This window comes from Harpegnathos saltator, unplaced genomic scaffold, assembly GCF_003227715.2.
Source record: "Harpegnathos saltator strain DR-91 unplaced genomic scaffold, Hsal_v8.6 scaffold701, whole genome shotgun sequence".
NCBI classification, from domain to species: Eukaryota; Metazoa; Arthropoda; class Insecta; order Hymenoptera; family Formicidae; genus Harpegnathos; species Harpegnathos saltator.
In genome coordinates this window covers 135,284-158,993 of record NW_020230540.1, presented here as the reverse complement: position 1 = coordinate 158,993, position 23,710 = coordinate 135,284, and the positions used below count along the sequence as shown (strand labels likewise).

Genomic DNA, 23,710 nt, shown 5'->3' with positions numbered 1-23,710 from the left:
ATGAGTGTAGTGTGAAAGGAAGATGAATAAGGCAAAATCCATCGATAAAATTATAAATTTTCAAAATTTTTGGAAAAATGCACACAAACCTGCCGTCATTTTACTTCTCGTTCTTCTACCTCTCGTCAAACTCTTATAAAACTTCTCCAGAAAATGGTACGTATTTATTGAATCTATTTATCTATCTATCTATCCATCTATCCATTCATCTATCTATCTATCTATCTATCTATCTAACAAATCACAAAAATAAATCACAGTTGGAGAAACCTAAGTCCAGTAAAATGAATATAATGTTGAAGAGCGCAACATTATCAAAACGAAAGACGAGCAAAACCGAGATTACGTTGTCCGGAGCCAAACGGTAGCGTTGAAATCGGAGATCCATTCTATGACAGTACGAGTATGCAGTAAAACGTAAGCAGTAAGAAATTGACTAATCACGATATGAATACTCTTCTTAAAGTCGTCTTAAAATATATACTTTTCAATCGCAGAATTGCGCTCGCAGAAATTGAAGACATCGTTCATAGTTGTCGCCGCGATGCTCCACGCGAACAGAAGTTTCAGCCGAAAGAGCTAAAACCGAAAGACCGATGTAAGGCTGCACCGCCGGAAAAACTTTGAATTATTAAATTATTTTCATTATCCCGCTTGTAAATTTGCTTCTTAGATTATACTACTACTTATAATTATACGTTAAAATAAATTAAAAGAAAATTTATACATGCAACGTCGTATATAATCTAATCTTTATCTTTATTATCTTTATTTTTTTTATCTTTATTAATAACACGCAATATATTTACGGTCACCGTGTACTGTCACTTTCGTCTCTTGTTAGGACCGAATACCGCACATATATGTCAGCAGTAGCTCTCATATTTGACAGCTGGATGCGCAGCAATTTCACTCGATAAAAAGTGTGCAAACCGTTTTGCATATGAGCATACATCTTGTTCTCATATTATATTAATCACGTAATGATCTATAAAATGGTATCAAATTGGATTCATAGCATGACATCACGTTATGATAAAACGTGATCATCACGAATTTCTATCTAAGAGGTTAGATTAAGTTAGATTGCCTTGTCAGCAGGTTGATATTTCTTGGATTTTAGGATCAGAGGCTTCCAAAATATTTTACAAACTTCGTCAACGCTTTGGCAGAGAGAGGCGAAAAATGTTGGCCTCTCTAAAAGGAAAATCAGGTCAAGGAGCAACAGCACCATATATATCCACATGGCCGTTGTATGAGGAGTGCATATTCCTAGCGGATCATATTGTTGTACGCAAGTATGTGTTTTGTTTCATGTGTATAGTACAAGTATATGTTGACAAAACTGAGTTATATGTTTAAATCTGTTTTCCAGAACATCAAGTAGTTACAATACAAATATTTTGCCAAAAACTCAGAATGCTGCAGCTGTGAGGCTCAAATCTGAAGCTGACAAATCCTCACTTATATCTATCCGGTTCTCTTCTTCACCGTCACCACCTGTATTCATCAGGTCATCTACGTCACCTCAAACTCCAGGGTTATCATCGTCTAGTGCGTGGAGCAGTGATAACGACTTGTTTGTTGAAAGTATGTACAGACAATTTTTTCATAATACTGTGAAGTGAAATTAACATCAATTGTTGATCATGTATGATTGTTTCAACAGAAGATGTTGAATCTGATACGTCTGATAGTCGAAGCTCAAATAGACGATTATTTGCAGCTACAGCAATGGGAGCGTCAATGTTCTCAACTCTGAGCTCGGCTCAGAGATCTGAATCTATTTTAAAGGAAATAAAAGAAGCCAGATCGGAAGGAAAATGCATTGTTCTCCCGTCTAACAATTTTGCTGCAAAGAAGAAGGATGATGATGCCTTAACTCAGGCAATTCTACTTCAAACAAGTGCTCTGTCTTCTATGACAGCTAAACTCAGCAAGGGCCTGTTAAATCCTAGCAACACTATTGTATCTGATAATAATAGTAATATTAGTAATAACAGTAATATTAATCTGATTATGAGTGCTATCTCCTTTGCCCTATAATCTGTGCCCGTTGAGAAGCATCTTGAATGCATGATGGAACTATTATCGATAATAACTGAAAAGTATGTCAAAAAGTGATGTTTTAATGTTTTTTGTATAATTATTATGATTAATGATATTTTAAGTATTATTATTTGATTATATCATGTTAATATAATGTTTTAATATTGTAACCTATATATTGTACGAAAAATATTACAAAAATATATTTTAATTATTCAAAGGGTCTTTTGTTATTGTGATTAGAAGGTGGTAAAAATAAAGATTATCTGCGCATCCTAAGGGACAATGTTTATTATATATTGATAGTGATTTCATATCAAAAAGTCAATTGTATCAATCAATCTTACAGGATTTAATTAGATTTGAAGACAACACAATAGGTTAAGACAAAACGGCAAGACGCGCATGCGCGCACACGGAGAAATGTGATTAGTTATCTGCTAAGCCGTATGACGTATTTACGAAACCTGATTGTAGATGAGCTTAGGCTGCGTTCCGAAATTCACTGCCAGTACTGCAACTAAAGGCTCGTCTACAATAGCTGTAAGAGTAAGGGTGCAGTTACATGGAGTCAGAAATAGCGGAACGGAACGAAAACGGAAAAGACAAATGGTAGAGGTTAACAATTGAAACATTCCGTTCCATTGTTTCGAAGCTGGCTTTCACATGAGATATTTTTCGCGGAACGGAACGAAACACATAACCAAGAGATATCACATCGATCCGTCAACATGGTAAAGTATTAATTACGGTATACAAAATATAAAATATAATATAACATATAAAATATTAGATATTTTAACAATATATATATATATATTTTATTAGGAACAATTAAAGTCACAAAGAGAAATAAGGATATTGTTTATAAAATCAATAAATGGAAAAGTATGCCACAATTAGAATATTTAAAACAAAAAAAAGAAAAAAATTAATTAAAGTTTATTTATTATATAAAATTTTAAAAAAGAAAGAAAAAAGAGAAGTCTACGAACAGTATGGGTACGGCCAATATTTACCGAAGAAAAAAGATATAAGCAAGGGGCAAGCGACAATTTAATTAAAGAAATGAAAAATGTGGATACTGAGAAATTTTTTGAGTATATGAGAATGGACATAGATACATTTAATGAACTACTAAAGTTAATTCATAAAAATATTATGAAACAAAATGTTGTTAGAACTCCAATATCAGCATCTACACGATTGGAGATATGTTTACGCTATTTGGCTTCGGGCGATTCTATATCTTCCCTTTCTTTTGCATTTCGAGTTGGAACGAGTACAGTATCCAATATTGTGGCAGAAACTTGTCAAGCGATATGGAATATTTTAAAAGATATAATTTTTCCTGAATGTACAGAAGATATGTGGATACAAAAGGTTAAAGAATTTCAAGATATGTGGGATTTTCCAAATTGTATTGGTGCAGTTGATGGGAAGCATGTTGGACTTAAGGTAAATATTAATTTATATACCATTACGTAAAATATTTTTCTTCCCTTTTTGTAAATAACATGTTTTGATTATATTATAGGCTCCACCACATAGTGGTTCAACTTTTTATAATTATAAAAATATGCATAGCATTGTACTTATGGCACTCGCAGATGCCAATTGTCGTTTTACAGTGGTACATATTGGTGCTGAAGGAAGACGAAGTGACAGCGGCATATTTTTGCAAAGTGAACTTTGGTATCAATTGAAACATAACAATCTTAATTTACCAAAAGCAAAGTCTATTTCAGAAAAAGGTCCTAAATTACCATATGTAGTAATAGGTGATGAAGCTTTTGCACTAATGTCCTATATGATGCGTCCATATCCGCAAAAGAGCAATTTAAATATATAAAAAAGAATATTCAATTATCGCTTAAGTCGTGCTCGACGAGTTGTCGAATGTATTACATTCATACAATACATTCGGTATATTAACTTCGAAATGGAGAATTCTTAGAAAACTTATTGAAACAGGTATTGATACAGCTATTAGTATTGTTCAACCAACGTTCAAGCAACGGTTTGTTTACACAATTTTTTAATAACAAGAGATCTTATGCGTCCTATGAAAGAAAGGACATATCTCGTACAAGATCTACGAGATATTCTTTCACAACAAGTTGATTGTTCTCAAGAATTGCATAGCCCTGAAAATAGCCTAGAAATTATATCTCAAACTGGGAGTATTGCTAGAAATTTATTTACGCAATATTTCTGTACAAATGGAGCTATTCAACAGCAGTGGGCAAAGGCTTGTACAAATGATTACTAAATAAAAGTAATAAAAATATATATTACTATTTTTTATTTGTTGTCATAAATTTATGTTAAACAAAAATAAACTTTCTCTTAAACAAAATTTTATACATTTCTTTTATAACAAATTATTTATATATAAGAATGTGTTTTTTAAACAAGATATTTGTTTTTTTTTATAATTTGCATTTATAAATCTTATATATCAACACACTCTTGTAAACTTCATATTACAACTAACTTTCCAGTATCACAAAGAATCACAAGTAACTTAACAGATAAAAAAGCTAAATGTAGAATATTCATTCTGTAATTTGGAATAGCAGATAACGACAGTTGTCACTATCTTCGAACTACAGAATATATTATATGGAGATATAACTCATTCTTCTATGTCCCTTCTTCCTCTTCCATTTCATACAGTTTTTGTAAGAAATCTATTTCTAACCGTGATCTTTTGTTATATGAAAGTCTGCGTAGACCTTCTCCTAGACGTAATAAAAATCCATCAATAGGATTACATTCAACATTTTCTTTTAGCGCTTCTATAAGAACTTTCTCACTTTCATCCACATTTTGTTTGTTCTTTCTTTCTATTAAATAGACGAAATATTAAAGAATTATTATCATAATGTTTGTACTTAATATTGTGTGTATACATATAGATATATATAATAATAAATTATACTCTTTGAATTGACTGATTGAGTATTAAAGGAAAAATCTGATCTTGAACTGCAGTCCAATTCATTGTTGATAAAAAGTACTTCATCCGATTCATCAGTGTCATTTAATGCACTTGATGTAGATGCTTTGCTATCATATATTGCTTTTCGCAAGGAAGTCACGGTTCTGAAACAAATATTAGAAAAATAAAAGCTATTACACACAGAAATGTCCGTAACACATTACATTCCGTAAAATAGGAAAGCTTAGTAGGAAAGTTCTTACAATAAAATAATTAACCTATAAAATATCACTACACAAATATTATTTTACTTACTGTCGATATTCTAGTGTATCATTTAAAAACATCATAATATTATAATAACGAAAAGATGACTTGATGGTTTCACTTTTCGATGTACCAGCTGCACCACTTCTTTGTGCAATATTTTGTTGTTTTTTGAGCAAATTTCTCGCTTTCCTATAACAATCTTTTAAGTAATTCCAACGTTTTTCCGCGTCCGTGGGTGTATATGATCCTATAACATACAATTTGTAATTAGAATTGTGTTTATATTAACAAAATATATAAATAAATCTATATAGATAGCACCTTTCAAATATACACTGATTTCTCTCCACAAGTCAGCCTTTTGTTTTCTTCCTCTTTCTTTTAAAGGTAGACGAAAATCATATAGAGCAGGCCTGCTTTTTACTGCTGATATCAAGTCTTCATCCAGTTGTTCTTTATTACAGTCAGTGTCTTCTACAATCTCTTTTTCTGTAATAATCATATTTATTAATAAATAATGTATACATTTATTAGTAATATATTATTAATATATTATTTCACTTGCTATAAAAATATTTTTTTCGTTATCGATAAATATTAAATCCGCTTCTGTATTCGTAAAACAAGAATGCTCAACAATTTGATGCTGTTTTAAGCACCAACCACAGTATCCACATTTAAATTGTTCCTAATAAATATACATATATATATATTAATTATTAAAATATTCCCAATATTTTATAGTTGTATTATAATTAATACTTTACCATGCTGACGGATCGATGTGATATCTCTTGGTTATGTGTTTCGTTCCGTTCCGCGAAAAATATCTCATGTGAAAGCCAGCTTCGAAACAACGGAACGGAATGTTTCAATTGTTAACCTCTACCATTTGTCTTTTCCGTTTTCGTTCCGTTCTGCTATTTCTGACTCCATGTAACTGCACCCTAAGGCTGTAAGGCTGTAACGTAAGCTGTCAGCGAATGAAAATATTTCATTTCGTGTCTTGCAACCTTACAGCCTTACTCTTACAGCTAATGTAGACGAGCCTTAAGATGTCATCACAGCACGCTGACATAAGTGTTCCGTAATTGATGATAATGTTTTCAGTGATCTGTTCTTTTTAGCTGCACTCCTGAACTGGTGCAATAAATTAAAGTAAGAAAAAATATATTTGTCTCTAACTTATGCATTAGTTAGCAGTACAGATGAAAAGAACGGAGTACAATATATTGTAATAATAACAAAACTGTATCCGCAGTATTTTATTAAAATAAAATTTAAAATATTAAAATAAATATGAATGCAATGCAGGCTGTATTAGAATTAACAAAGTGTTTAATAGAATCTTCGGATAGTGATTCTTCGGACAATGAAGATGATATATTATTAATAAATTTAATAAATGAAAAATGCTTAACTAAACGTGCGCGGTACCAAAATTATCTTGAAGATGTGGTTCCATTATATACACACAAAGAATTTCAAATGCATTTTCGGTAAGTAAATAAAAAATATTAAGATATTTTTGGAAAATAAACTTCTCTCTTTTCTGATTTCTAATTATTAACTTTTGGCCACCGTCCCGCGATTGAACAACAAATTCCACGACAAATCGGTATTTTCTATGTTCAATTTTCATAGATTCAGAGAATATCTTATTATACTCTCAATATCTTACATAGTACAAAAAATTTAAACAACATTACTAAAACGTTGCAATGTTAAAAGTTAAAGTATAAATATTTTTCCAATGTTGATTCTTCTACATTAATTCTTTATATTGTTACAACATTGAAGAAATTATTGTTTTGAAATTAATTCTATCATTAATATGCAAGAAATATTTAAGTATTATTTGTCCATATAGGATGAAACGAAATACTTTTACATATTTGCTGGAATTAATAAAACCAGATTTATGTAGAAAAAATGATTTGGGTAGAAATACCATAACTCCTGAAAAACAATTATTAATTGCTATTTGGATGATGGTCACACCAAACTCCTATAAGTAATAAAATGCATAAATAATATACAAATGAATTGTACATTTATAATTGTCACTTTTATTTGAGATTTAACAAACAGATTAACAAACAGATACTTCAGATGTGTTTCAGATAGATTCAATGTAGGAAAAGCTACAGCATGGAGAAGTGTACATAAAATTGTTAATTGTTTATATGCAAGAGCAGCAACATTTATTTCTTGGCCAACTATGGAAGAAACAGAAAAACAATGAATACAATAGAACAGAAGTATGGGTTTCCAGGAGTGATTGGTGCAATTGACGGAACATATGTCAAAATTATTGCACCAAGAGATAATAGTGAATCGTATGTGAACCGAAAAGGATTTCATTCGATACAACTGCAAGTAAGTCATTAATATAATTTATAGCAGTTAAATATTAATGATTCTTTTTTGAAATCATAAACTCTATTGTAAACAATTAAATATTATTAATTCGATTTTGGAATTGTAAACCCTATTGTAAACAAATGTTATAAACATATATGTATATATAACTTTGTTTTAGAAGATTTGTGATGAAAATCTTCCTGTACAGGGTGCACGATTTATCTGAAGACATTGAAATATCTCGAGAACTATGCATTGGATAAAAAAAGTGGTTAATGAAAGTTGTTAGTCTCGAAGGGGGACATCCAATGATACCAAACTCAACCTCCCACCCCACTCCCTGGGGTGGGGTTGGGGCAACTTTGAAATCTTAAATGGAAACCCCAATTTTTATTGCAGATACGGATTCTACGCCACAAAATACGTAAATTTTGTCCGAAACTTTTTTTTTATTCGTGATAGATGGCGCTGTAATCGCAAAAAATTATATTTTCCGCAATTCTCCAGAAATGATCATTGGATTGAGAAATAAAAAATACCTGTTCAATATTTTTAAAGAACATAATAAATATTCCCCCATCCTCTCGGGTAGGTGGGTGGTAACGTTCAAATCTCAAATGGGGACCCACATTTTTCATTACAGAATTAAATTGTACGTGAAATTTTTATTGAAACAATTTTTTTCATTCGTGATAGCGTTGAATTTTTCCGAGAAACTACTTTAGCGTTACACAGGAACAACGACGAGGACGTAGTTTTATGTTCCTTCGGATGCTTTTTTAATGTGAGTCCCCTTGCCTCTCACAGATCGGGGTGCTTTTTTAATGTGAGTACCCTTGCTCTCACTGTTCAATTAATTAGAGTAAGTGTTTGAAATTTTTATCTTCAACTTCAATACACTTATTGATCCTTTTTTCAAATGACTGTACACAGGATAGAAGCATATCTGCGGGAGTTTCAGCGCAAGCGTTTCTTATGCGTTCTACCATGTTTTCACGAGTTGTTGGCACTTGTTGATTTAAAAATATTGAACAGGTATTTTTTATTTCTCAATCCAATGATCATTTCTGGAGAATTGCGGAAAATATAATTTTTTGCGATTACAGCGCCATCTATCACGAATCAGAAAAAAAGTTTCAGACAAAATTTACGTATTTTGTGGCGTAGAATCCACATCCGCAATAAAAAGTGGGGGTTTCCATTTAAGATTTCAAAGTTGCCCCCAACCCCCACCCCCAGGGGGTGGGGTGGGAGGTTGAGTTTGGTATCATTGGATGTCCCCCTTCGAGACTAACAACTTTCATTAACCACTTTTTTTTATCCAATGTATAGTTCTCGAGATATTACAATGTCTTCAGATAAATCGTGCACCCTGTATATTCCTCTACTAGCATACTTAATTTCCTCTTTTTTGTACCTATAAATAAATATATTTAGAATGTATATCTACAAATTATCATTTTACATCTACATAAATTTTATTTTACTTACATCTTTCTAATATATTTTCTTTTTCTTCTTTTATATCGTCTTCAATGTGTGATCCAGCTATACTAAGAGGTTGTACCCATGGTTTATTTGAAAATAATTCCTCCATATTCTGAAATGAAATACATATTTTCTGTACTATAAATTATATATATCAATGCATATTTATATATTTATACATGTACATACATATTTATACATATATTTATATAAATGTTTATATATATGTTTATATAAAATAAGATTATATATTATACCTTTTGATATTCCCATTCTTTTCGATTGTTCCCACTTTTTTTATTGTGATCTATCATAGCTTTGAACGTCCTTTTCAAGGATTGTAATTTTGTAGAACATTTCAAGCCTGACACATTGTATTTCTCTTTTTGCATACTTTATGCTATTTTATTCCAGTACTGCTTGACAGTACCTTTTCCGCTATTGAATTTATCTTTATATACTTGCTGTATAGATGTAATAGTAACAGGATTTCATCCATATATGCATATCTATAATAATTTAAAAAATATAATATTTAAATTATTCAGTAATTCATTAAAGTCCACACTAAAAATATTCATAATTACCTTCTGTAGGTTCACAACTGTTACTTTCATTGCTACTTGTGCTTGCTAAAATAGATAAATTCGTTTCATATGAACTGATCATGTATTTTTATAATAAATTTATAATTTATTATTTATATTTTTATATAAATTTATATAATTTATATAATTTATATAATTAATATATAAAATTAATTTTATATAATTAATATAATATTTATATAATTTATATAAATTATATTTTATATAAATTTAGAAGTCATATTGATAAATATAGTAATATTACCATAATGTATAAGTGACGACGTATTGGACAATTCCATGTTATTTCTGCTTGTTTGCTTGTTATCTTGTTGCTTCTTTGCTTCTTGTAATAATATTGTCGCAAAATTCATGTCTATAAATAAATCAGAACAATTTCCATCAAAGTATTATTAAAGAAATATTATTGATGTAGCTTATTAGGGTTTGTAGTTTTATTAGGTGTTTACTAGGGATTTGCTTAAATAATAAATTTAATCACATTATTATCAATTGTATTCATACCGTTTCACGCTTTTTCTGCATCTTCTAAACTTACTACAATTGTATATTCTTCATTATCTTCTGCGTCCAGAAGACGCAAATGTTCCACGGATGCCGCCATGTTTCTACTGCGAATGCTTCACCCAGTGTTGCCAACTCTGAATTTTAAAATCCATCAAATGCTTCTCCAAAAAATCCCAGAAATAAGCTAAAATTAATAAATGTGTGTGTGTATGTGTGCACGCGCGCTATGCATACGTGTGCATATGTTTTTAAGAAAGAAATTAAAGTAAATACATAATTAGTTTTATTGTTGATTAATTTTATTCATAATAATATAATTATATTATATTATTGATACAATATCGCTTTTATATATATATATATATATATTTATATATATGTATATATATTTTTCATATTTCATTTTATTATAAGCAGTATTATATACGCGGTATTATCTACTTTTAGCAACTGATGTCTTCTTATTTCTTTTAGGAAAATCAATCTTCTTTTGACAAAACAATGAAGTAAATGGAGCTGATGCTCTTATATGTTTTCTACCCAGTAAGCAATCTGTGCGCAGACTGACATCAGATTCGAGCAGACCCTGTCGGCAGATCTATATCCATCTGTCGAGCTAGTATGCTGTTAGACTGTGTCAGAACCTGCCGATAGGCTCTGACAACAGATTGTCGGCAGTATGCGCGCAGAGCTTGTCGACATGCTGCGATAGCAGACTAACGGTAAAATATACATAGTACCTGTAGACATACTGCGATAGCAGACTGATGACAATATACGCACAGAGCCTGTCGACATGCTATGCCAGCAGATTGGCGGCAGAAATACAGGAGATTCTGTCGCTTTTAAGGTTATGTAATGAGAGGGCCAATAAAATGGAAATTAAATTTTAAATTGTTCTGATAAAAATCTTTATTGTTATATATATTAAATGATATATAAAACAAAAAAAGCTACTTTCGGCCGGTCAATTAAAAATCCAACATTTGTCCATCTAAATATTTACATATATACATCTTGTTAATTTAATCTGTAACTTCTTCCTTCTCTTCTTCTGGCCAGTCATTGTTCCATAGGTCCCGATCATTTTCTTGTCCTGCTGACTGATGTGGGCGACGACTTCTACTCCGGACTCTCTCCTTTGCAGCTCGGAGAGCTTCTCTTATAAATTGTTGAAAGTCTTGTCGAGTCGGCCTATGAAAATAGGGATTTCGACATACAGCATCTGAAATAAAATATAAGATATTACTTATTAGCTGCGTTTTGAAATTCATTGCCAGTGCTGAAAACCTATTCACGTTATTCACCTATTCACTGTTCACGTTACGGATGTTATAAAATATCTATACTGGCAGTAAATTTCGAAATCTAACTATTATAAATTACTACATATATATTTGCATATATATACAGGATGTTTGATAGCTGATCATGCAGACGAAAGTTGGAGATAGATTGGGTGTAGCCGAGAAGAAAAATCATGTACCATAATGTCAAATTGGCAATAGTTACCGAGTTATTAATTAAAACATGTGAGCCAACGAGCGCGTAGAGAGCGGAGGGCGGCCGCAGTAAGCACGTAGACATTTGATACAGGCGGAGTCAGCGAGTGGCGGTAGCCAAGCGCGCGCGGCGAGGAGCAACGTAAGCGACAAGAGGCGATCGCGCGCGACGAGGAGCGAGCGAGCTTTTTCTTTATAGCTTTTTCCTTATAGCTCGCTCAACTCCTCGTCATTCGCGCTCGCTCGCTCTTCGTCGCGCTCGCTCGCCTCTTGTCGCTTGCGCTCGCTCGCTCCTCGTCGTTCGCGCTCGCTCGCTCCTCATCGCGCGCACTCGCCTCTTGTCGTTTACGTTGCTCCTCGCCACGCGCGCTTGCCTACCGCCACTCGCTGACTCCACCTGTATCAAATGTCTACGTGCTTACTGCGGCCGCCCTCCGCTCTTTACGCGCTCGTTGGCTCACATGTTTTAATTAATAACTCGATAACTATTGGCAATTTGACATTGTGGTACATGACTTTTCTTTTCGGCTACACCCAATCTATCTCCAATTTTCGTCTGCATGATCAGCTATCAAACACCCTGTATATGTGTGTGTGTGTGTGTGTGTGTGTGTGTGTGCACGCGCGCATGTGTGTGTGTGTGTGATGTGTGTATAAATAGATATGTTAAAAAATCTTACCGAAAATTGCAAGTACAAGTCTTACATTGTATAATGCCTTCAGCCCTTTTCGACCTCGCCATGAAAAGAGAACAGAAGCTGAATCTGCGACGCTTTCCTTTAGACATAGAGTTATCGCTTCTTTGGCATTGAAGCCTCCAATGTTTCTAAGATATTGCACCTGCCAAATATAAATTTCTATTATTACGTTTAATAAGTATTACACATGTCATAAGTCTAAAGTTTTATTTTTTACTTACAACGTTATTATATTCGTCATCATTACTTTTTTCAAATGCCTCAACGTCCTTGACAGATTTTATCGGTATGACGCTTGGTTTTATTATTTTTGACCTGTTATTCTGTTTCTGTGTATCCCGAAGAATAGCATATATTTCACTGAAAAAGAAAACGTGTGTTGAAACATTGATATTGACAAGAAATGTGTTATACTATACTTTTATTTAATCCATTCTACGTTATACAAACTTGACTTTTGCCTCAATTCGATTTAACTGCTCTTTTTCATCATGGGTGCGTTCGGGGAGCACGCTATCACGCAACAAACGCTAACGCTGATAAATGCGTTCGGAGAGACTATAAGCAGCTTACGCTTTCGAGCTGCTCGAACGTTACTTGAGTGAATTTATCGTTACAATATGGCTGATGTTGGTGCAAATATGGATAACCAAAAAAGAAAAAAATTATTAAGTCTTTTAATTTAATTTTTTAATTTTTAATTTTAAATTTTAATTTAATTTTTTAATTTTTTAATTTAAAAGTAGGACGTCGGAAGAAACTGCCAAGATTACAAAATTATGTGGAAGAGGTGATACCTAGGTGGAAAGATCAAGAATTTTAGGTAATGATAAATTATCTTTAATTAATTTTCAAAGTTCTATACATATATCATAGAATGGTGAACATATTTCACATTATGTATTTATTTATGGTAGCTCAGTAAATATTGCAGCAAAGTAAATGCAATATGTATTTTATTACATTTACATTGTTACGTGAGAAATTATAACATAAATGTAATGTAATGTAATGTAATTTTTCAATGTCATTTGAAATTTCAACAAAAAGTGTTTAGTATAGTGATATTCGGTATTTATTGGAAAGAAATTAGCTAAATTTTTCTATTAGCATATTCGACTGGACTTGGGTTCACCCATGCTGGGTTAAATAAACCCAACTTATTGATCGAACATGTACTATATAGTATAGTATAGTATACGTTCGACTAATAAGGCCCAGTTCCACAACTTACTTTAAACGAAGTTTAAAGCTAAACCGATGGTTAAAAGCAATAGTATATGCGCATATACTTTATGGTTAAAATTGCTTTTAACCATCGGATTAGCTTTAAACTCTGTTTAAAGCAAGTTGTGGAACTGGGCCTAAGTTGAGTTTATGTAACCCAGCATGGATTAACCCAGGTCCAGTCGAATACGCTGTATGTCTGTACTAATTTTAGTTCTACACACTTCTTATCTAGAATATCCAGAGACACTTTTGAGTTTGTACTCTTGATAATTGCCCCAAAACTTAAGAGAAAGTATCCAGGGTTAGGAATGATCTCCCCAGAGAAACAGTTTTTTATTGCTATTTGGCGAATGGCTACACCAGATTCTTACAGGTTAGTACATTATATCTAATAATAAGACCTACTCAAGGTAATGTTGCATTTTTCATTCATAAGTTTTTTAATCCTAGATCAATATGTGAAAAGTTTGATGTGAGTCGATCAACAGCCTTATTAACAACACGTCGAGTTACCAAGATACTTGCAGATTTAGCACTAGTATTAATTAAATGGCCAACAGGCAATGCTATCCAAGACAGGATTTGAAGTAATTAGTTCCTTCCCTAAAGTCATAGGAGCTATCGATGGTATTCACATCAATATCCCATCTCCACATATACATCCAGAAGCCTATGTTAATCGGAAAGGTCACCATTCCATTCAGCTACAAGTTTGTTATATGTACTTAGTATATTAGATGGAAGAATTTATCCTCCTCACTATATTGTATATATTGAATATATCGTACTATTCTTCCAGGGGATCTGTGATCACAAAGCTCGTTTCACGCACTGCTATATTGAACATGCAGGTTCTGTGCATGATCAACGCGTTTTTCGTCAATCAGAAATTCAAGATGCATTGGGTAACCCAGAAAAATTTCCTGATGATTCCCATTTACTTGATGATGCTGCATATAAAATTCATGATAATTTAATGGTTCCATATCGTGATAATGGTCATTTGACTGAACGACAAAAAAATTATAATTTCTGCCATTCTTCAGCACGAATCGCCATTGAAAGAGCATTTGGTACCTTGAAAGGTCGATTTAGAAGTTTATTACACAACCATGAATCGGACTGACTTAGGCCAGTATTCATAGTCAGGTCTTATATTTAAGACCGTCTTAAGTTCATTTTCAGATACCCCATAGCCAATGAAATGATTTGTATAGCATCTGAAAATAAACTTAAGACGGTCTTAAATTTAAGATCTGATTATGAATACCGGCCTTAATTGCTCATTATATACTTGCTTGTTGTGTCATGCATAATATTTGTATACTAAGAAATGATGATTTTGACATTGTTTTATTAAATAGTGAAGTAGATAATGATATTCCTCGTCAAGTTGCTGCAGATGATACAATAGGTGTTCTGAAAAGAGACTTAATTAGCCAAAGACTTCCAATAAGACTCATATAAATCTTAAAACAGTTCTAATTTTGCTAGGAATGCAATGTATTTTTTATTTTAAAGAAGTTTACAAGTTATTATCTTTTATACTTTTGTAACATAGATATAAACTAATATGTACATGTTTAATAAAATTAAAATAGTATAACATATAAAAGAATTCTTTATTTATTTTTACAATAGTATTATATTTAAAAATTGCCATTTCCGTGTTACTTCTAAAATAATAAGTACATCCTCTTCGTTATTAATTCATTTAGGACAAAAAGTAAAAGAATAAAATGAAAGATACATTTTGTTATTGATATTAGTTTTATAATAGTTTATAATTAATTTTTAACACATACAATTACTCCCCTCGACAGAATAAACATAAAATACTTTGTATTGTCTTGAAGAATAAAAATAAAAGCAAGTTATATATATGTAATATTGTTGGTTACACATAAAGAACTAATATCACCAACCCTGCTTAACTTAATCGGTCGACCAAGCATTAATATTAATTAATCATTCCCTTCGACAAAATAAAAATGAAATACTTTGTATTGTCTTGAGGTACAATAAAAATAAAAACAAGTTACATATATGTAACACTGTATAAGTAATACTAAGTATAATGTAATATTTAGTTATACACAAAGAACTAATATCACTAACAATGGTTAACTTTTTCGATCGACCAAGCAGCAAAATTAATGAACCAATTTATTTTTCTGATCAATATGATTGATTAATTTTGTTATAATAGACTAATTAAGTTAACTGAATGTAGTAATTCTGTTCCACATAACTTTCATCAGAAATATTTACCAAACATTTTAATTGTTCCAACATAGAAAGAAAAATCTTATTTTATATATCAGTGTTCTTAACATTAAGTATCACTTATGCATTTAATCATTATTCAATTTATCACAGATGTACACAGGAAGTTATTAATCTCTTGCTATTATAACTGTTATTTGTACGATTTTCACAACTTTATGCGTTGCGTCTATGACCATGTTTACGTAATAACTTTATCTAACTAATTAACTATATTATAAAAATATGTATGTATAGGCATAAAGTTGAAAATCGTCAAAATAATTCAAATTACAATGGGAAGACATTAGTGAATACTTATGTGTATAAACTTAATATTAATTATTAATATTAAAAAATAAAGCAAATTTTAAGAATATGTTTAAAATATTAAGGAAGACAGAACGCAGTATAATAGATGTACCAGCTACTATACTATATTTTACAAAACTAAATAAAATATTAATTGTACTAAAAGAAGTAAACAAGAAAATAAATGGTACATGTTTTATCAAAAACAAAGGAAACAATCTTATAATTTGTACTACAACTTCGTTTTATCTTTGTTGCATGTAAATTAAAATAAAAACATTTATAATTTGTCTAAAATTTTACTCATGAATTTTAGCATTTGCTTTTCAAAGTCCATGTTTTCTTTGTGCCTCTGATCACTATTGTTCTCAGCCAATTTCCGACTTTGTAAAATTGATTCAGCAATGTTTGATGTACTTTCTTGTGCCTTGCGCTTCTGACAATTTGAATAGCTTAAATTTTTATTACTTGAGTTTGCATTGTTACATATATTTGCATTTGATAAGTTAGATTCTTTATTAGATCTAGAATTAGAACACATACTGCTTGAAGAGGCTATTGCTGGAGACGACATAATAGGTCGTTCACCAAGCAAAGATTCCATGACTTCCATATAAGGCCATGTTCTAAGATTATTCCCTGATTTGCTATTGTGATCTTTTATAGATTTATAAGTTCGTTTCATTCCGTGAAATTTTGAAAGACATTGAGGTTCAGTGACATTATAGCCTTTAACAAATAATGCTGATGCAATATTATTCTATACTTTTTTCTGGGATATTTTACCCGATACAATGTTATTTTTTTGCAGCCGATACTTTTCTACCAGCAATAGAATTGCCGCATGAGACCATTTAAACATTGATTCATTATTATCCTCAGAATTGGAAGACTCCATTGACAGACTTGCTGCATCAAAATCTGAATCTTGTGATTTTGTTCTTTCTAGAAGATAAGTAGTAAATATCGTATCTAAAAGAATAACGAATAATATCTATATATTAAAGGAGACATAAATCAATCACACTCTTTTATTATAATCTAATTTATTAATTTCCATTATATCAACTGATCTATCTTCTATACTTGGATAATTATTAGCATATAGAATACTTATATAACCTCTGTCATCATAATTACCATTTTCTGCACGCGCTGCATCATTTGGCGATACTTTTATTGTGTATGTCACATCGTTTTCATCTAAAAGATGAATTTCGACATTTTCAGATATTTAACTAAGTGGTTGAGCCATTGTGAATACAGTTTCTCACAGTTTAATAAATTGTCTTTATTTGACTTTTGACGCAATTGGTTTGTTCTTTCTGGTTGCACTGTTGTAATTGGTTGAAAGAACAGCAGTTAAAAAGAACAGATCATAGACTAACACTTTAAAGCACAATCGAACGTTCGAGGAAAGAATAAGCGCCAATTAGCGCTAATAGCATTTGCTGCCCTACCTCGAAAATGATAGCGAAAAATTGCGCGAATAATGACGTCACGCTGCTTTGAGAGTGATGTCATTATCGATTTTATAGCGCCACAAAGCGTCTCCTCGAACGGTCTTAGATACTTATTGTGCGAATAGCGTGCTCCCCGAACGCACCCCATCTCTCCTGGAATGATTAATGTACACCACATGCTTAAATATAATTGTATTGACTTTAAACAAACGTTCTAACGCGAATTTGCACCTGTGCGAACAAAGGGTATATATATATATATATATATATATATATATAAATGCATATAAATTTACCTATTATTTGTCCTGTCTCCAGCCTGCGCAAAGTTGTGATAAGTATGTCCATACATGCTGCTGTCTCCCTTCCTCTGTACGTTAGTTGGGACTGTTTGTTGCTTGGCCATATGGGCCCATTCGCTGTTGTAAATGTGTGTATGTATTGGAGTCATTTTCATGCTGTGAGTGTGTATCTAGCTGTGTTTCTGGCTGCGAGTGTGTATGTAGCTCTGCTACTGTTACTGGCTGCGAGTGTGTGTGTAGCTTTGCTACTGTTTGTGGCTGCGAGTGTGTGTGTAACTCTGCTACTGTTTGTGGCTGCAAGTGTGTGTTTAGCTCTGCTACTGTTTGTGGATGCGAGTGAGTGTGTAGATCGGAGTGTGTTTGTGGCACCGAATATGTGTACAACTCTGATCGTATTTGTGACTGCGAGTATGAGTGTGGTTGTGGCTCCATTATTTTTAACTAAGTGCACAGGTCAGATTGTTGTTGCGCATTACAATTTGGTTGCATAAAACTATGCAATAAGGCATCGTTGCATCGTTCAGCATCTTATTTCATCATTCTTCGAAGATCATTGATATCATCATCAATATCTACTGCCTTTGCCATTCTCTGTCGCTTAAGGGCTTCATCAGATGACGAGGTTGTCATATATCACAAAGGTTTGCTTACAATACGTTTTGTTCGGAAACTTCTGTAAATAAACAAAATCCATATTTAATATATTTAAATATTGTGTATAGATTGTTTTTCATTCAACGTGATCTCTGCGATACACATACGTAATTCAATACAATATACGCTCGTACTTACGTCTTTTGCGAGTCTGTCATTGTAAGAAATTATATACGACGTGGATATATATATATCCACGGGATTCAACTCTTCACGTTGAGTGAAAGTGCGGTCACTTTGTAAAATAAAAATGGATGAAGGACGCAAAATAATAGGAAAGAGAAAAGGCGAGAACGAAAAATGAAAGCAGCTTTTTGGAACAACAACAGTGTGCACAGCTATCTTGGAAGCAATTCAGCGAGGCTCACCACGACCAGGTAACTGCCGGCTGAAAATCGGCTTCGAAAAATGTTAGCACGATTCAACTGTTTACATTTCCTTCACATGGTTACCAATGCTGCGTTCCGATATTTACTGCCAACACTGAAATTCTATTATAATGCCAGCGGCACACGGTGCTTGTTTTCGTGCTGGATTGCTTGCTGGATGAAAACACTGCGTTCTGATTGGTATATTTCCATCCATCTCCGGAAATGCACCAATCAGAAAGCAATATTTTTATCTAGCAAGCAATGGCCACGTTCAGTAGAACAAAGTGATCAGAGAGCGCTTACTGATTATTGTCTGTGATTGGAGCATTTTTTTAGATTCTTCATAGACCCAGAAGTATTTACCAATCAGGAGCGAGATTTAGTGGAAAATTTAGTAATGTTGTCCAACTGTTGAGTCTGCTGAATGCAGCCAATCAAATGTAAAAGCTCATTGAGCACTCAGTGAGCGGTTGTAGGGTGCGTTCCGAAATTTACTGTCAGTATTGAAAATACATAATTTGTGTCACGTATATTATAGATTTTCAGTGCTGCCAGTAAATATCAGAACGCAGCCGTAGTACTGAATGCACCCATTGTATCCATAACAGGTATACCTACACTGCGTTCACATACGATCTTCGAGTAGGATCAGAACGTGAATAATTTCTCTCTTTAGTGAGCACGAATAGCGACTTTTGCATTTGCGACGATTAGCGATATTACAGATTTTATTACAGTTTATTACAGTTATACGTAAGACTCGCACGATAAACACGCACATATGAATAATTACGTGAATAAATCATTTGTGTCGCGGAAATCGGCACATAAGTTATCCCCACGATACCGATCTATAGTTATGTGTAAAATAAGGGAGCGTTTAAAGTTGGCACATATTGCACATATAAAAGTGTACATGGAAAATCAAAGAATAGTGTCAATTTGCAAAGCTGTGATTCTCATAATTCACTAACTCCAGAATGTAGTTCCTCTGAATTTCGTTTTGTTAACAGTGTTCCGCACTTTGCTGATGTAGAGTATACTTTTTGCAATGATTCCATGTCAAATGATAATTCTCATATAGTACATAACAGAAACATTATTAATGATGATTCTTCTTCATCGTCTTCAAATGCATCTGAATGTGGAACATTGTTTCATGACAATTTTGGCCAATCATCCTTTCGTGAACAGCTAGCTTCCTGTTTTGTTGACAACAATTTTATTCATGTTCAAGGTAATAGTGTATTATCTCTTCTTAGAACACACCCATGCTTCTCTAATTTGCCCAAAGACACTAGAACACTTCTTAATACACCACGCAATAGTATTGTTGTGTTAAACGTTGAGCCAGGAGAATACATTCACTTTGATTTTCAAATAGCTTTAATTGAATACCTTTCACATATGTCCATGGCAGCAATTCCTTCACATATTGAATTAGATATTCACACAGATGGGTGTACATTAGGTAGAGCGGGTAGTGTTCATCTATGGCCTATTCAATGTAGAATAGCGAATGTACAACACGCCAAACCAATAATTGTTGGTATATACAAAGGTTCACAAAAGCCCCATAATCCGAATAGTTTCTTCGAAGCATTTATTACAGATATTCTAACAGTTGTGAACAATGGAGGCATACAGTTCAATGGCAGTAATATTCCAATACGACTTAGATGTTTTATAGCAGATGCACCAGCTCGAGCTTTTATTCTAAATCATCGTGGTCATCTGTCTAGTAAACCATGCTCAAAATGCAAAGTTAGTGGAACAATAAGTGAAGGTTGCAATGTTTTTAAAGGAATAAATCATTCTGTAAGAAGAGATGAAGAATATGTTGCAGTTGTGGACGAAGATCATCATAAAGAAGGTACAAGTCCATTATCATTAATTCCTATAGGAATGGTTTCACAAGTTCCTTTCGAGTATATGCATTTAGTGTGCTTCATAAAAAACTATTATCTGCATGGGTTTCCGGACGATATTCACGTGCATCAAAACTTTCTGCAAATGCCATTAGTGTCATATGTGAAAGATTAGATAATCTCCAACAATATATTCCCTCTGACTTTGCAAGACGTCCCAGATCTCTCCAAGTATATTTGAAATATAAAACGACAGAGTTCAGGCAGATTGTGCTTTATACAGGTCCAGTTATTATGTATGGTGTGTTAGGTACGTTAGGTATGTGTTAGGTAGTTTTATAAGCATTTTTTGTTACTACAAGGTGCTATAAGGGTTCTCGTTTCAAATTCACCATCTAAACAACTTCTCAATTTTGCAGAACTTGCACTGCAAAAATTTGTTCTTCGTTCAAGTGATCTCTATGGTGATAATTTTCTTTCTTATAATGTGCACAGTCTTCTTCATATGACTAACGATGCCCGGCAGTTAGGAAGTTTAGATTCTTTTTCTGCTTTCCCATATGAAAGCAACATGTCCATTTTTAGGAAATACTGTAGAAAACCGGGTCAGCCACTTCAACAGTTCTTTAATAGGATGAAGGAAATAGAAATGCATGGCACAAAGTGCAATCAGGAAATAGATTCGTCAATTCGTGTATTTATGCCACTGAATAATGGTGCTACTTTTTCACAGTATCGTAAGATACAATTTAATCAGATACTTTTAAGTACAGATGTACGTGATAGTTGCTGCATGTTGCATGATGATTCTATATGCATTGTCTTCAGTATATTCGTACATGATTCTTCCTATTACTTGGAAGTAAAGAAATTTTTAAAAATAGACGACTTTTACGATATTGGTATACCATCTTCATCTATTCAAGTGTTCAAATGTAGCAATTTATGCAGTGATTTTCTTTTAGTGAATGTTAACAAAGTAAAAGTTAAATGTTTCAGAATGCCTTTTTGGCACTGCTCTTTAACGGATGACACTGAAAGTGACGATTATGAGGAAACCCACAGAGAAACAGGCACATATATTGTTGCAACAATCATACATAGTGAAGTGATTTAGTGTTTTTCCTATTAGTTATCAGGAGTTTAATATTTACGCAGAGTGAACTGTTTACAGTGTTTCTGTTAATAATTTTCTTTTCAATGCACGTGAAAAAAATATTTTAGAATACATCGATGGCGATACTTTTCGACCAGTCTTAAAAAATGAATGTAGATTAGGCCTATAGGGGAAATCACAAAAAAAAAACGCACCAAACTATGTACCGCAAGGTGGTGAGGAAACCATAATCTTTGCAAAAAAACTTCACCAAATGTTGAACGAATCTCATAGTGTTGAGTATAAAGAATTGGATAACGTAATCCTTATGATATCGCATCTGTACAACTTGGAGATAATTTTTTTAAATATTAACGACGTAGACCTATTCTGTGCGACTTCCCATAAACTCACCAGTGAAATATGTAGTTATGGTAAGTGACTATAACATAAGTACAAGGTTTCTTTAAAGTTTGAAAAAAAAATTTTTTCTTGTAAGTAAATATATATATATATTTTTCTTTTATTGAAACATTTGCATCTTGCAATATTGAATATTTTTTCTATCGCATTTTAGTTATACCCAATGCCAAACAAAGCAATGGCTAGACGTATAGCTGCCTTATAATTATCCATCGACTTGCATCGAGGAAACGAGATAGATGATAATTTGTTACCTATGGGAAAGAAGCATTTGAAAATGAAGCCCAAAGACGCCGAAGTGCCTACTTTGCCGGACGAAAGGAGGGCTGATTTTTCGGAACTTAGACCTGGTACAACAGAAGACAATATTATTTTAAAAAGGTAACTACTAATTTTTCTGTTGAACAAATAAAAAGAAATCTGATATTCCCTCTTGTTATTGTGCTGTAAACGGTTCTTCAAAATATGTATTTTGTTTTTTTACAGATAGCTGGAGCATTGACGGATTGTAAGCCAATAGTCGGAGTGCCGTCTTATCTATATTAATAGGGAATTAAGTTCTTCTCTACCAGAGGAGTAAAATACACGCGGCAGACGTACTTATCCTTCTGAAGAATCGGCCGTTGGATTTGACATATTCACATTGGAAAGTAGCTTCTTTTATTTTGTATATCATTTAATGTGTATAACAATAAAGATTTTTATCAGAACAATTATTTAAAATTTAATTTCCATTTTATTGGCCCTCTAATTATATAACTTTAAAAGCGACAGAATCTTCTACATTTATGCCGCCAATCTGCTGGCACAGCATGTCGACAGGCTCTGTGCGTATTCTGCCGCGTCTGCTGGCACAGCATGTCGACAGGCTCTGTGCGTATTCTGCCGTCAGTCTGCTGGCACAGCATGTCGACAGGCTCTGCGTGCATTCTACCGCTAGTCTCCTGTCGGTCTATGCATACATTCTGCCGCTAATCTGCTGTCAGAATCTGCTGTGAGACTCTACGCGCACTTTGCCGCCAGTCTGTTGTCAGAATATGTTAAAACAGATTCTGCATGCAACCTGTTGCCTTTCTGTCACTAGACACTGCTAACAGGCTCTGCGCAAAATCTGTTTGCGCAGGTTTGGCTATCTGGGTACTTTTCGAATGGTTATCAATGTCAGTCAATTTGACAGTAATAGTGCATTTACACCACTTACATGTTGCTCTTGTTGGGTCATCATCAATAGGTAAGAGCCAGTCTTTGAATTTATCTGACTTTAACCAAGCCAGACGAAATTTTTGTTTATATTGT

General features: G+C 32.9%; 7 protein-coding genes and 1 long non-coding RNA gene across 20 annotated transcripts; 5 read left to right on the top strand and 3 right to left on the bottom strand.

The window, feature by feature from the left end:
- The first annotated feature begins 497 nt into the window (after positions 1–497).
- Positions 498–2,140, top strand: LOC105185883 (putative mediator of RNA polymerase II transcription subunit 26). 7 transcript variants are annotated; one of them, XM_025305601.1, is made up of 4 exons: positions 498–598; positions 1,124–1,298; positions 1,376–1,590; positions 1,670–2,140. In XM_025305601.1, the coding sequence occupies exons 2-4, from the start codon at positions 1,186–1,188 to the stop codon at positions 2,044–2,046; spliced, it is 705 nt and encodes a 234-aa protein (XP_025161386.1). In that variant the 5' UTR covers positions 498–598; positions 1,124–1,185; the 3' UTR covers positions 2,047–2,140. The 7 variants fall into 7 exon arrangements, with proteins under 7 accessions (XP_025161386.1, XP_025161381.1, XP_025161384.1 ...); XM_025305596.1 differs by lacking the exon at positions 498–598 and adding an exon at positions 814–1,042; XM_025305599.1 differs by lacking the exon at positions 498–598 and adding an exon at positions 815–998.
- Positions 2,141–2,666: 526 nt separating this feature from the next.
- On the top strand, positions 2,667–4,341 carry LOC112590063 (protein ALP1-like). The gene is made up of 3 exons (XM_025305602.1): positions 2,667–2,783; positions 2,878–3,507; positions 3,587–4,341. The coding sequence occupies exons 2-3, from the start codon at positions 3,118–3,120 to the stop codon at positions 3,899–3,901; spliced, it is 705 nt and encodes a 234-aa protein (XP_025161387.1). The 5' UTR covers positions 2,667–2,783; positions 2,878–3,117; the 3' UTR covers positions 3,902–4,341.
- A 144-nt stretch (positions 4,342–4,485) lies between these two features.
- Positions 4,486–6,199, bottom strand: LOC112588061 (uncharacterized). The gene is made up of 6 exons (XM_025305605.1): positions 6,195–6,199; positions 6,031–6,056; positions 5,585–5,752; positions 5,309–5,510; positions 4,994–5,157; positions 4,486–4,898 (listed from the first exon to the last, which is right to left on the bottom strand). Exons 1-6 carry the CDS (start codon positions 6,197–6,199, stop codon positions 4,696–4,698), a joined length of 768 nt encoding a protein of 255 aa, XP_025161390.1. The 3' UTR covers positions 4,486–4,695.
- Positions 6,200–8,876: 2,677 nt separating this feature from the next.
- Positions 8,877–10,362, bottom strand: LOC105185880 (uncharacterized). The gene is made up of 6 exons (XM_025305594.1): positions 10,228–10,362; positions 9,968–10,078; positions 9,703–9,747; positions 9,373–9,624; positions 9,119–9,227; positions 8,877–9,044 (listed from the first exon to the last, which is right to left on the bottom strand). The coding sequence occupies exons 4-6, from the start codon at positions 9,505–9,507 to the stop codon at positions 8,971–8,973; spliced, it is 318 nt and encodes a 105-aa protein (XP_025161379.1). The 5' UTR covers positions 9,508–9,624; positions 9,703–9,747; positions 9,968–10,078; positions 10,228–10,362; the 3' UTR covers positions 8,877–8,970.
- Positions 10,363–11,132: 770 nt separating this feature from the next.
- LOC112590060 (uncharacterized) lies at positions 11,133–19,119 on the bottom strand. 5 transcript variants are annotated; one of them, XM_025305590.1, is made up of 5 exons: positions 18,795–19,119; positions 17,997–18,675; positions 12,652–12,790; positions 12,413–12,572; positions 11,133–11,455 (listed from the first exon to the last, which is right to left on the bottom strand). In XM_025305590.1, the coding sequence occupies exons 2-5, from the start codon at positions 18,155–18,157 to the stop codon at positions 11,256–11,258; spliced, it is 660 nt and encodes a 219-aa protein (XP_025161375.1). In that variant the 5' UTR covers positions 18,158–18,675; positions 18,795–19,119; the 3' UTR covers positions 11,133–11,255. The 5 variants fall into 5 exon arrangements, 2 of the variants coding, with proteins under 2 accessions (XP_025161375.1, XP_025161376.1); XM_025305591.1 differs by having other exon boundaries at positions 19,025–19,119; XR_003113962.1 differs by lacking the exons at positions 11,133–11,455; positions 12,413–12,572; positions 12,652–12,790 and adding exons at positions 15,595–16,689; positions 16,781–17,209; positions 17,378–17,853 and having other exon boundaries at positions 18,795–19,107.
- LOC112590062 (uncharacterized) lies at positions 13,155–14,147 on the top strand. The gene is made up of 3 exons (XR_003113964.1): positions 13,155–13,253; positions 13,893–14,033; positions 14,111–14,147. It is a non-coding gene; the product is annotated as an uncharacterized LOC112590062 (long non-coding RNA).
- Positions 14,147–14,847, top strand: LOC112590061 (putative nuclease HARBI1). 2 transcript variants are annotated; one of them, XM_025305593.1, is made up of 2 exons: positions 14,147–14,347; positions 14,460–14,847. In XM_025305593.1, exons 1-2 carry the CDS (start codon positions 14,285–14,287, stop codon positions 14,784–14,786), a joined length of 390 nt encoding a protein of 129 aa, XP_025161378.1. In that variant the 5' UTR covers positions 14,147–14,284; the 3' UTR covers positions 14,787–14,847. The 2 variants fall into 2 exon arrangements, with proteins under 2 accessions (XP_025161378.1, XP_025161377.1); XM_025305592.1 differs by having other exon boundaries at positions 14,157–14,370.
- A 493-nt stretch (positions 19,120–19,612) lies between the features above and the next one.
- On the top strand, positions 19,613–23,129 carry LOC112590059 (uncharacterized). Of its 2 annotated transcripts, XM_025305589.1 has the most exons (4): positions 19,615–20,900; positions 21,895–22,425; positions 22,569–22,795; positions 22,901–23,129. In XM_025305589.1, exons 1-2 carry the CDS (start codon positions 20,087–20,089, stop codon positions 21,918–21,920), a joined length of 840 nt encoding a protein of 279 aa, XP_025161374.1. In that variant the 5' UTR covers positions 19,615–20,086; the 3' UTR covers positions 21,921–22,425; positions 22,569–22,795; positions 22,901–23,129. The 2 variants fall into 2 exon arrangements, with proteins under 2 accessions (XP_025161373.1, XP_025161374.1); XM_025305588.1 differs by having other exon boundaries at positions 19,613–22,425.
- Positions 23,130–23,710: the final 581 nt, after the last annotated feature.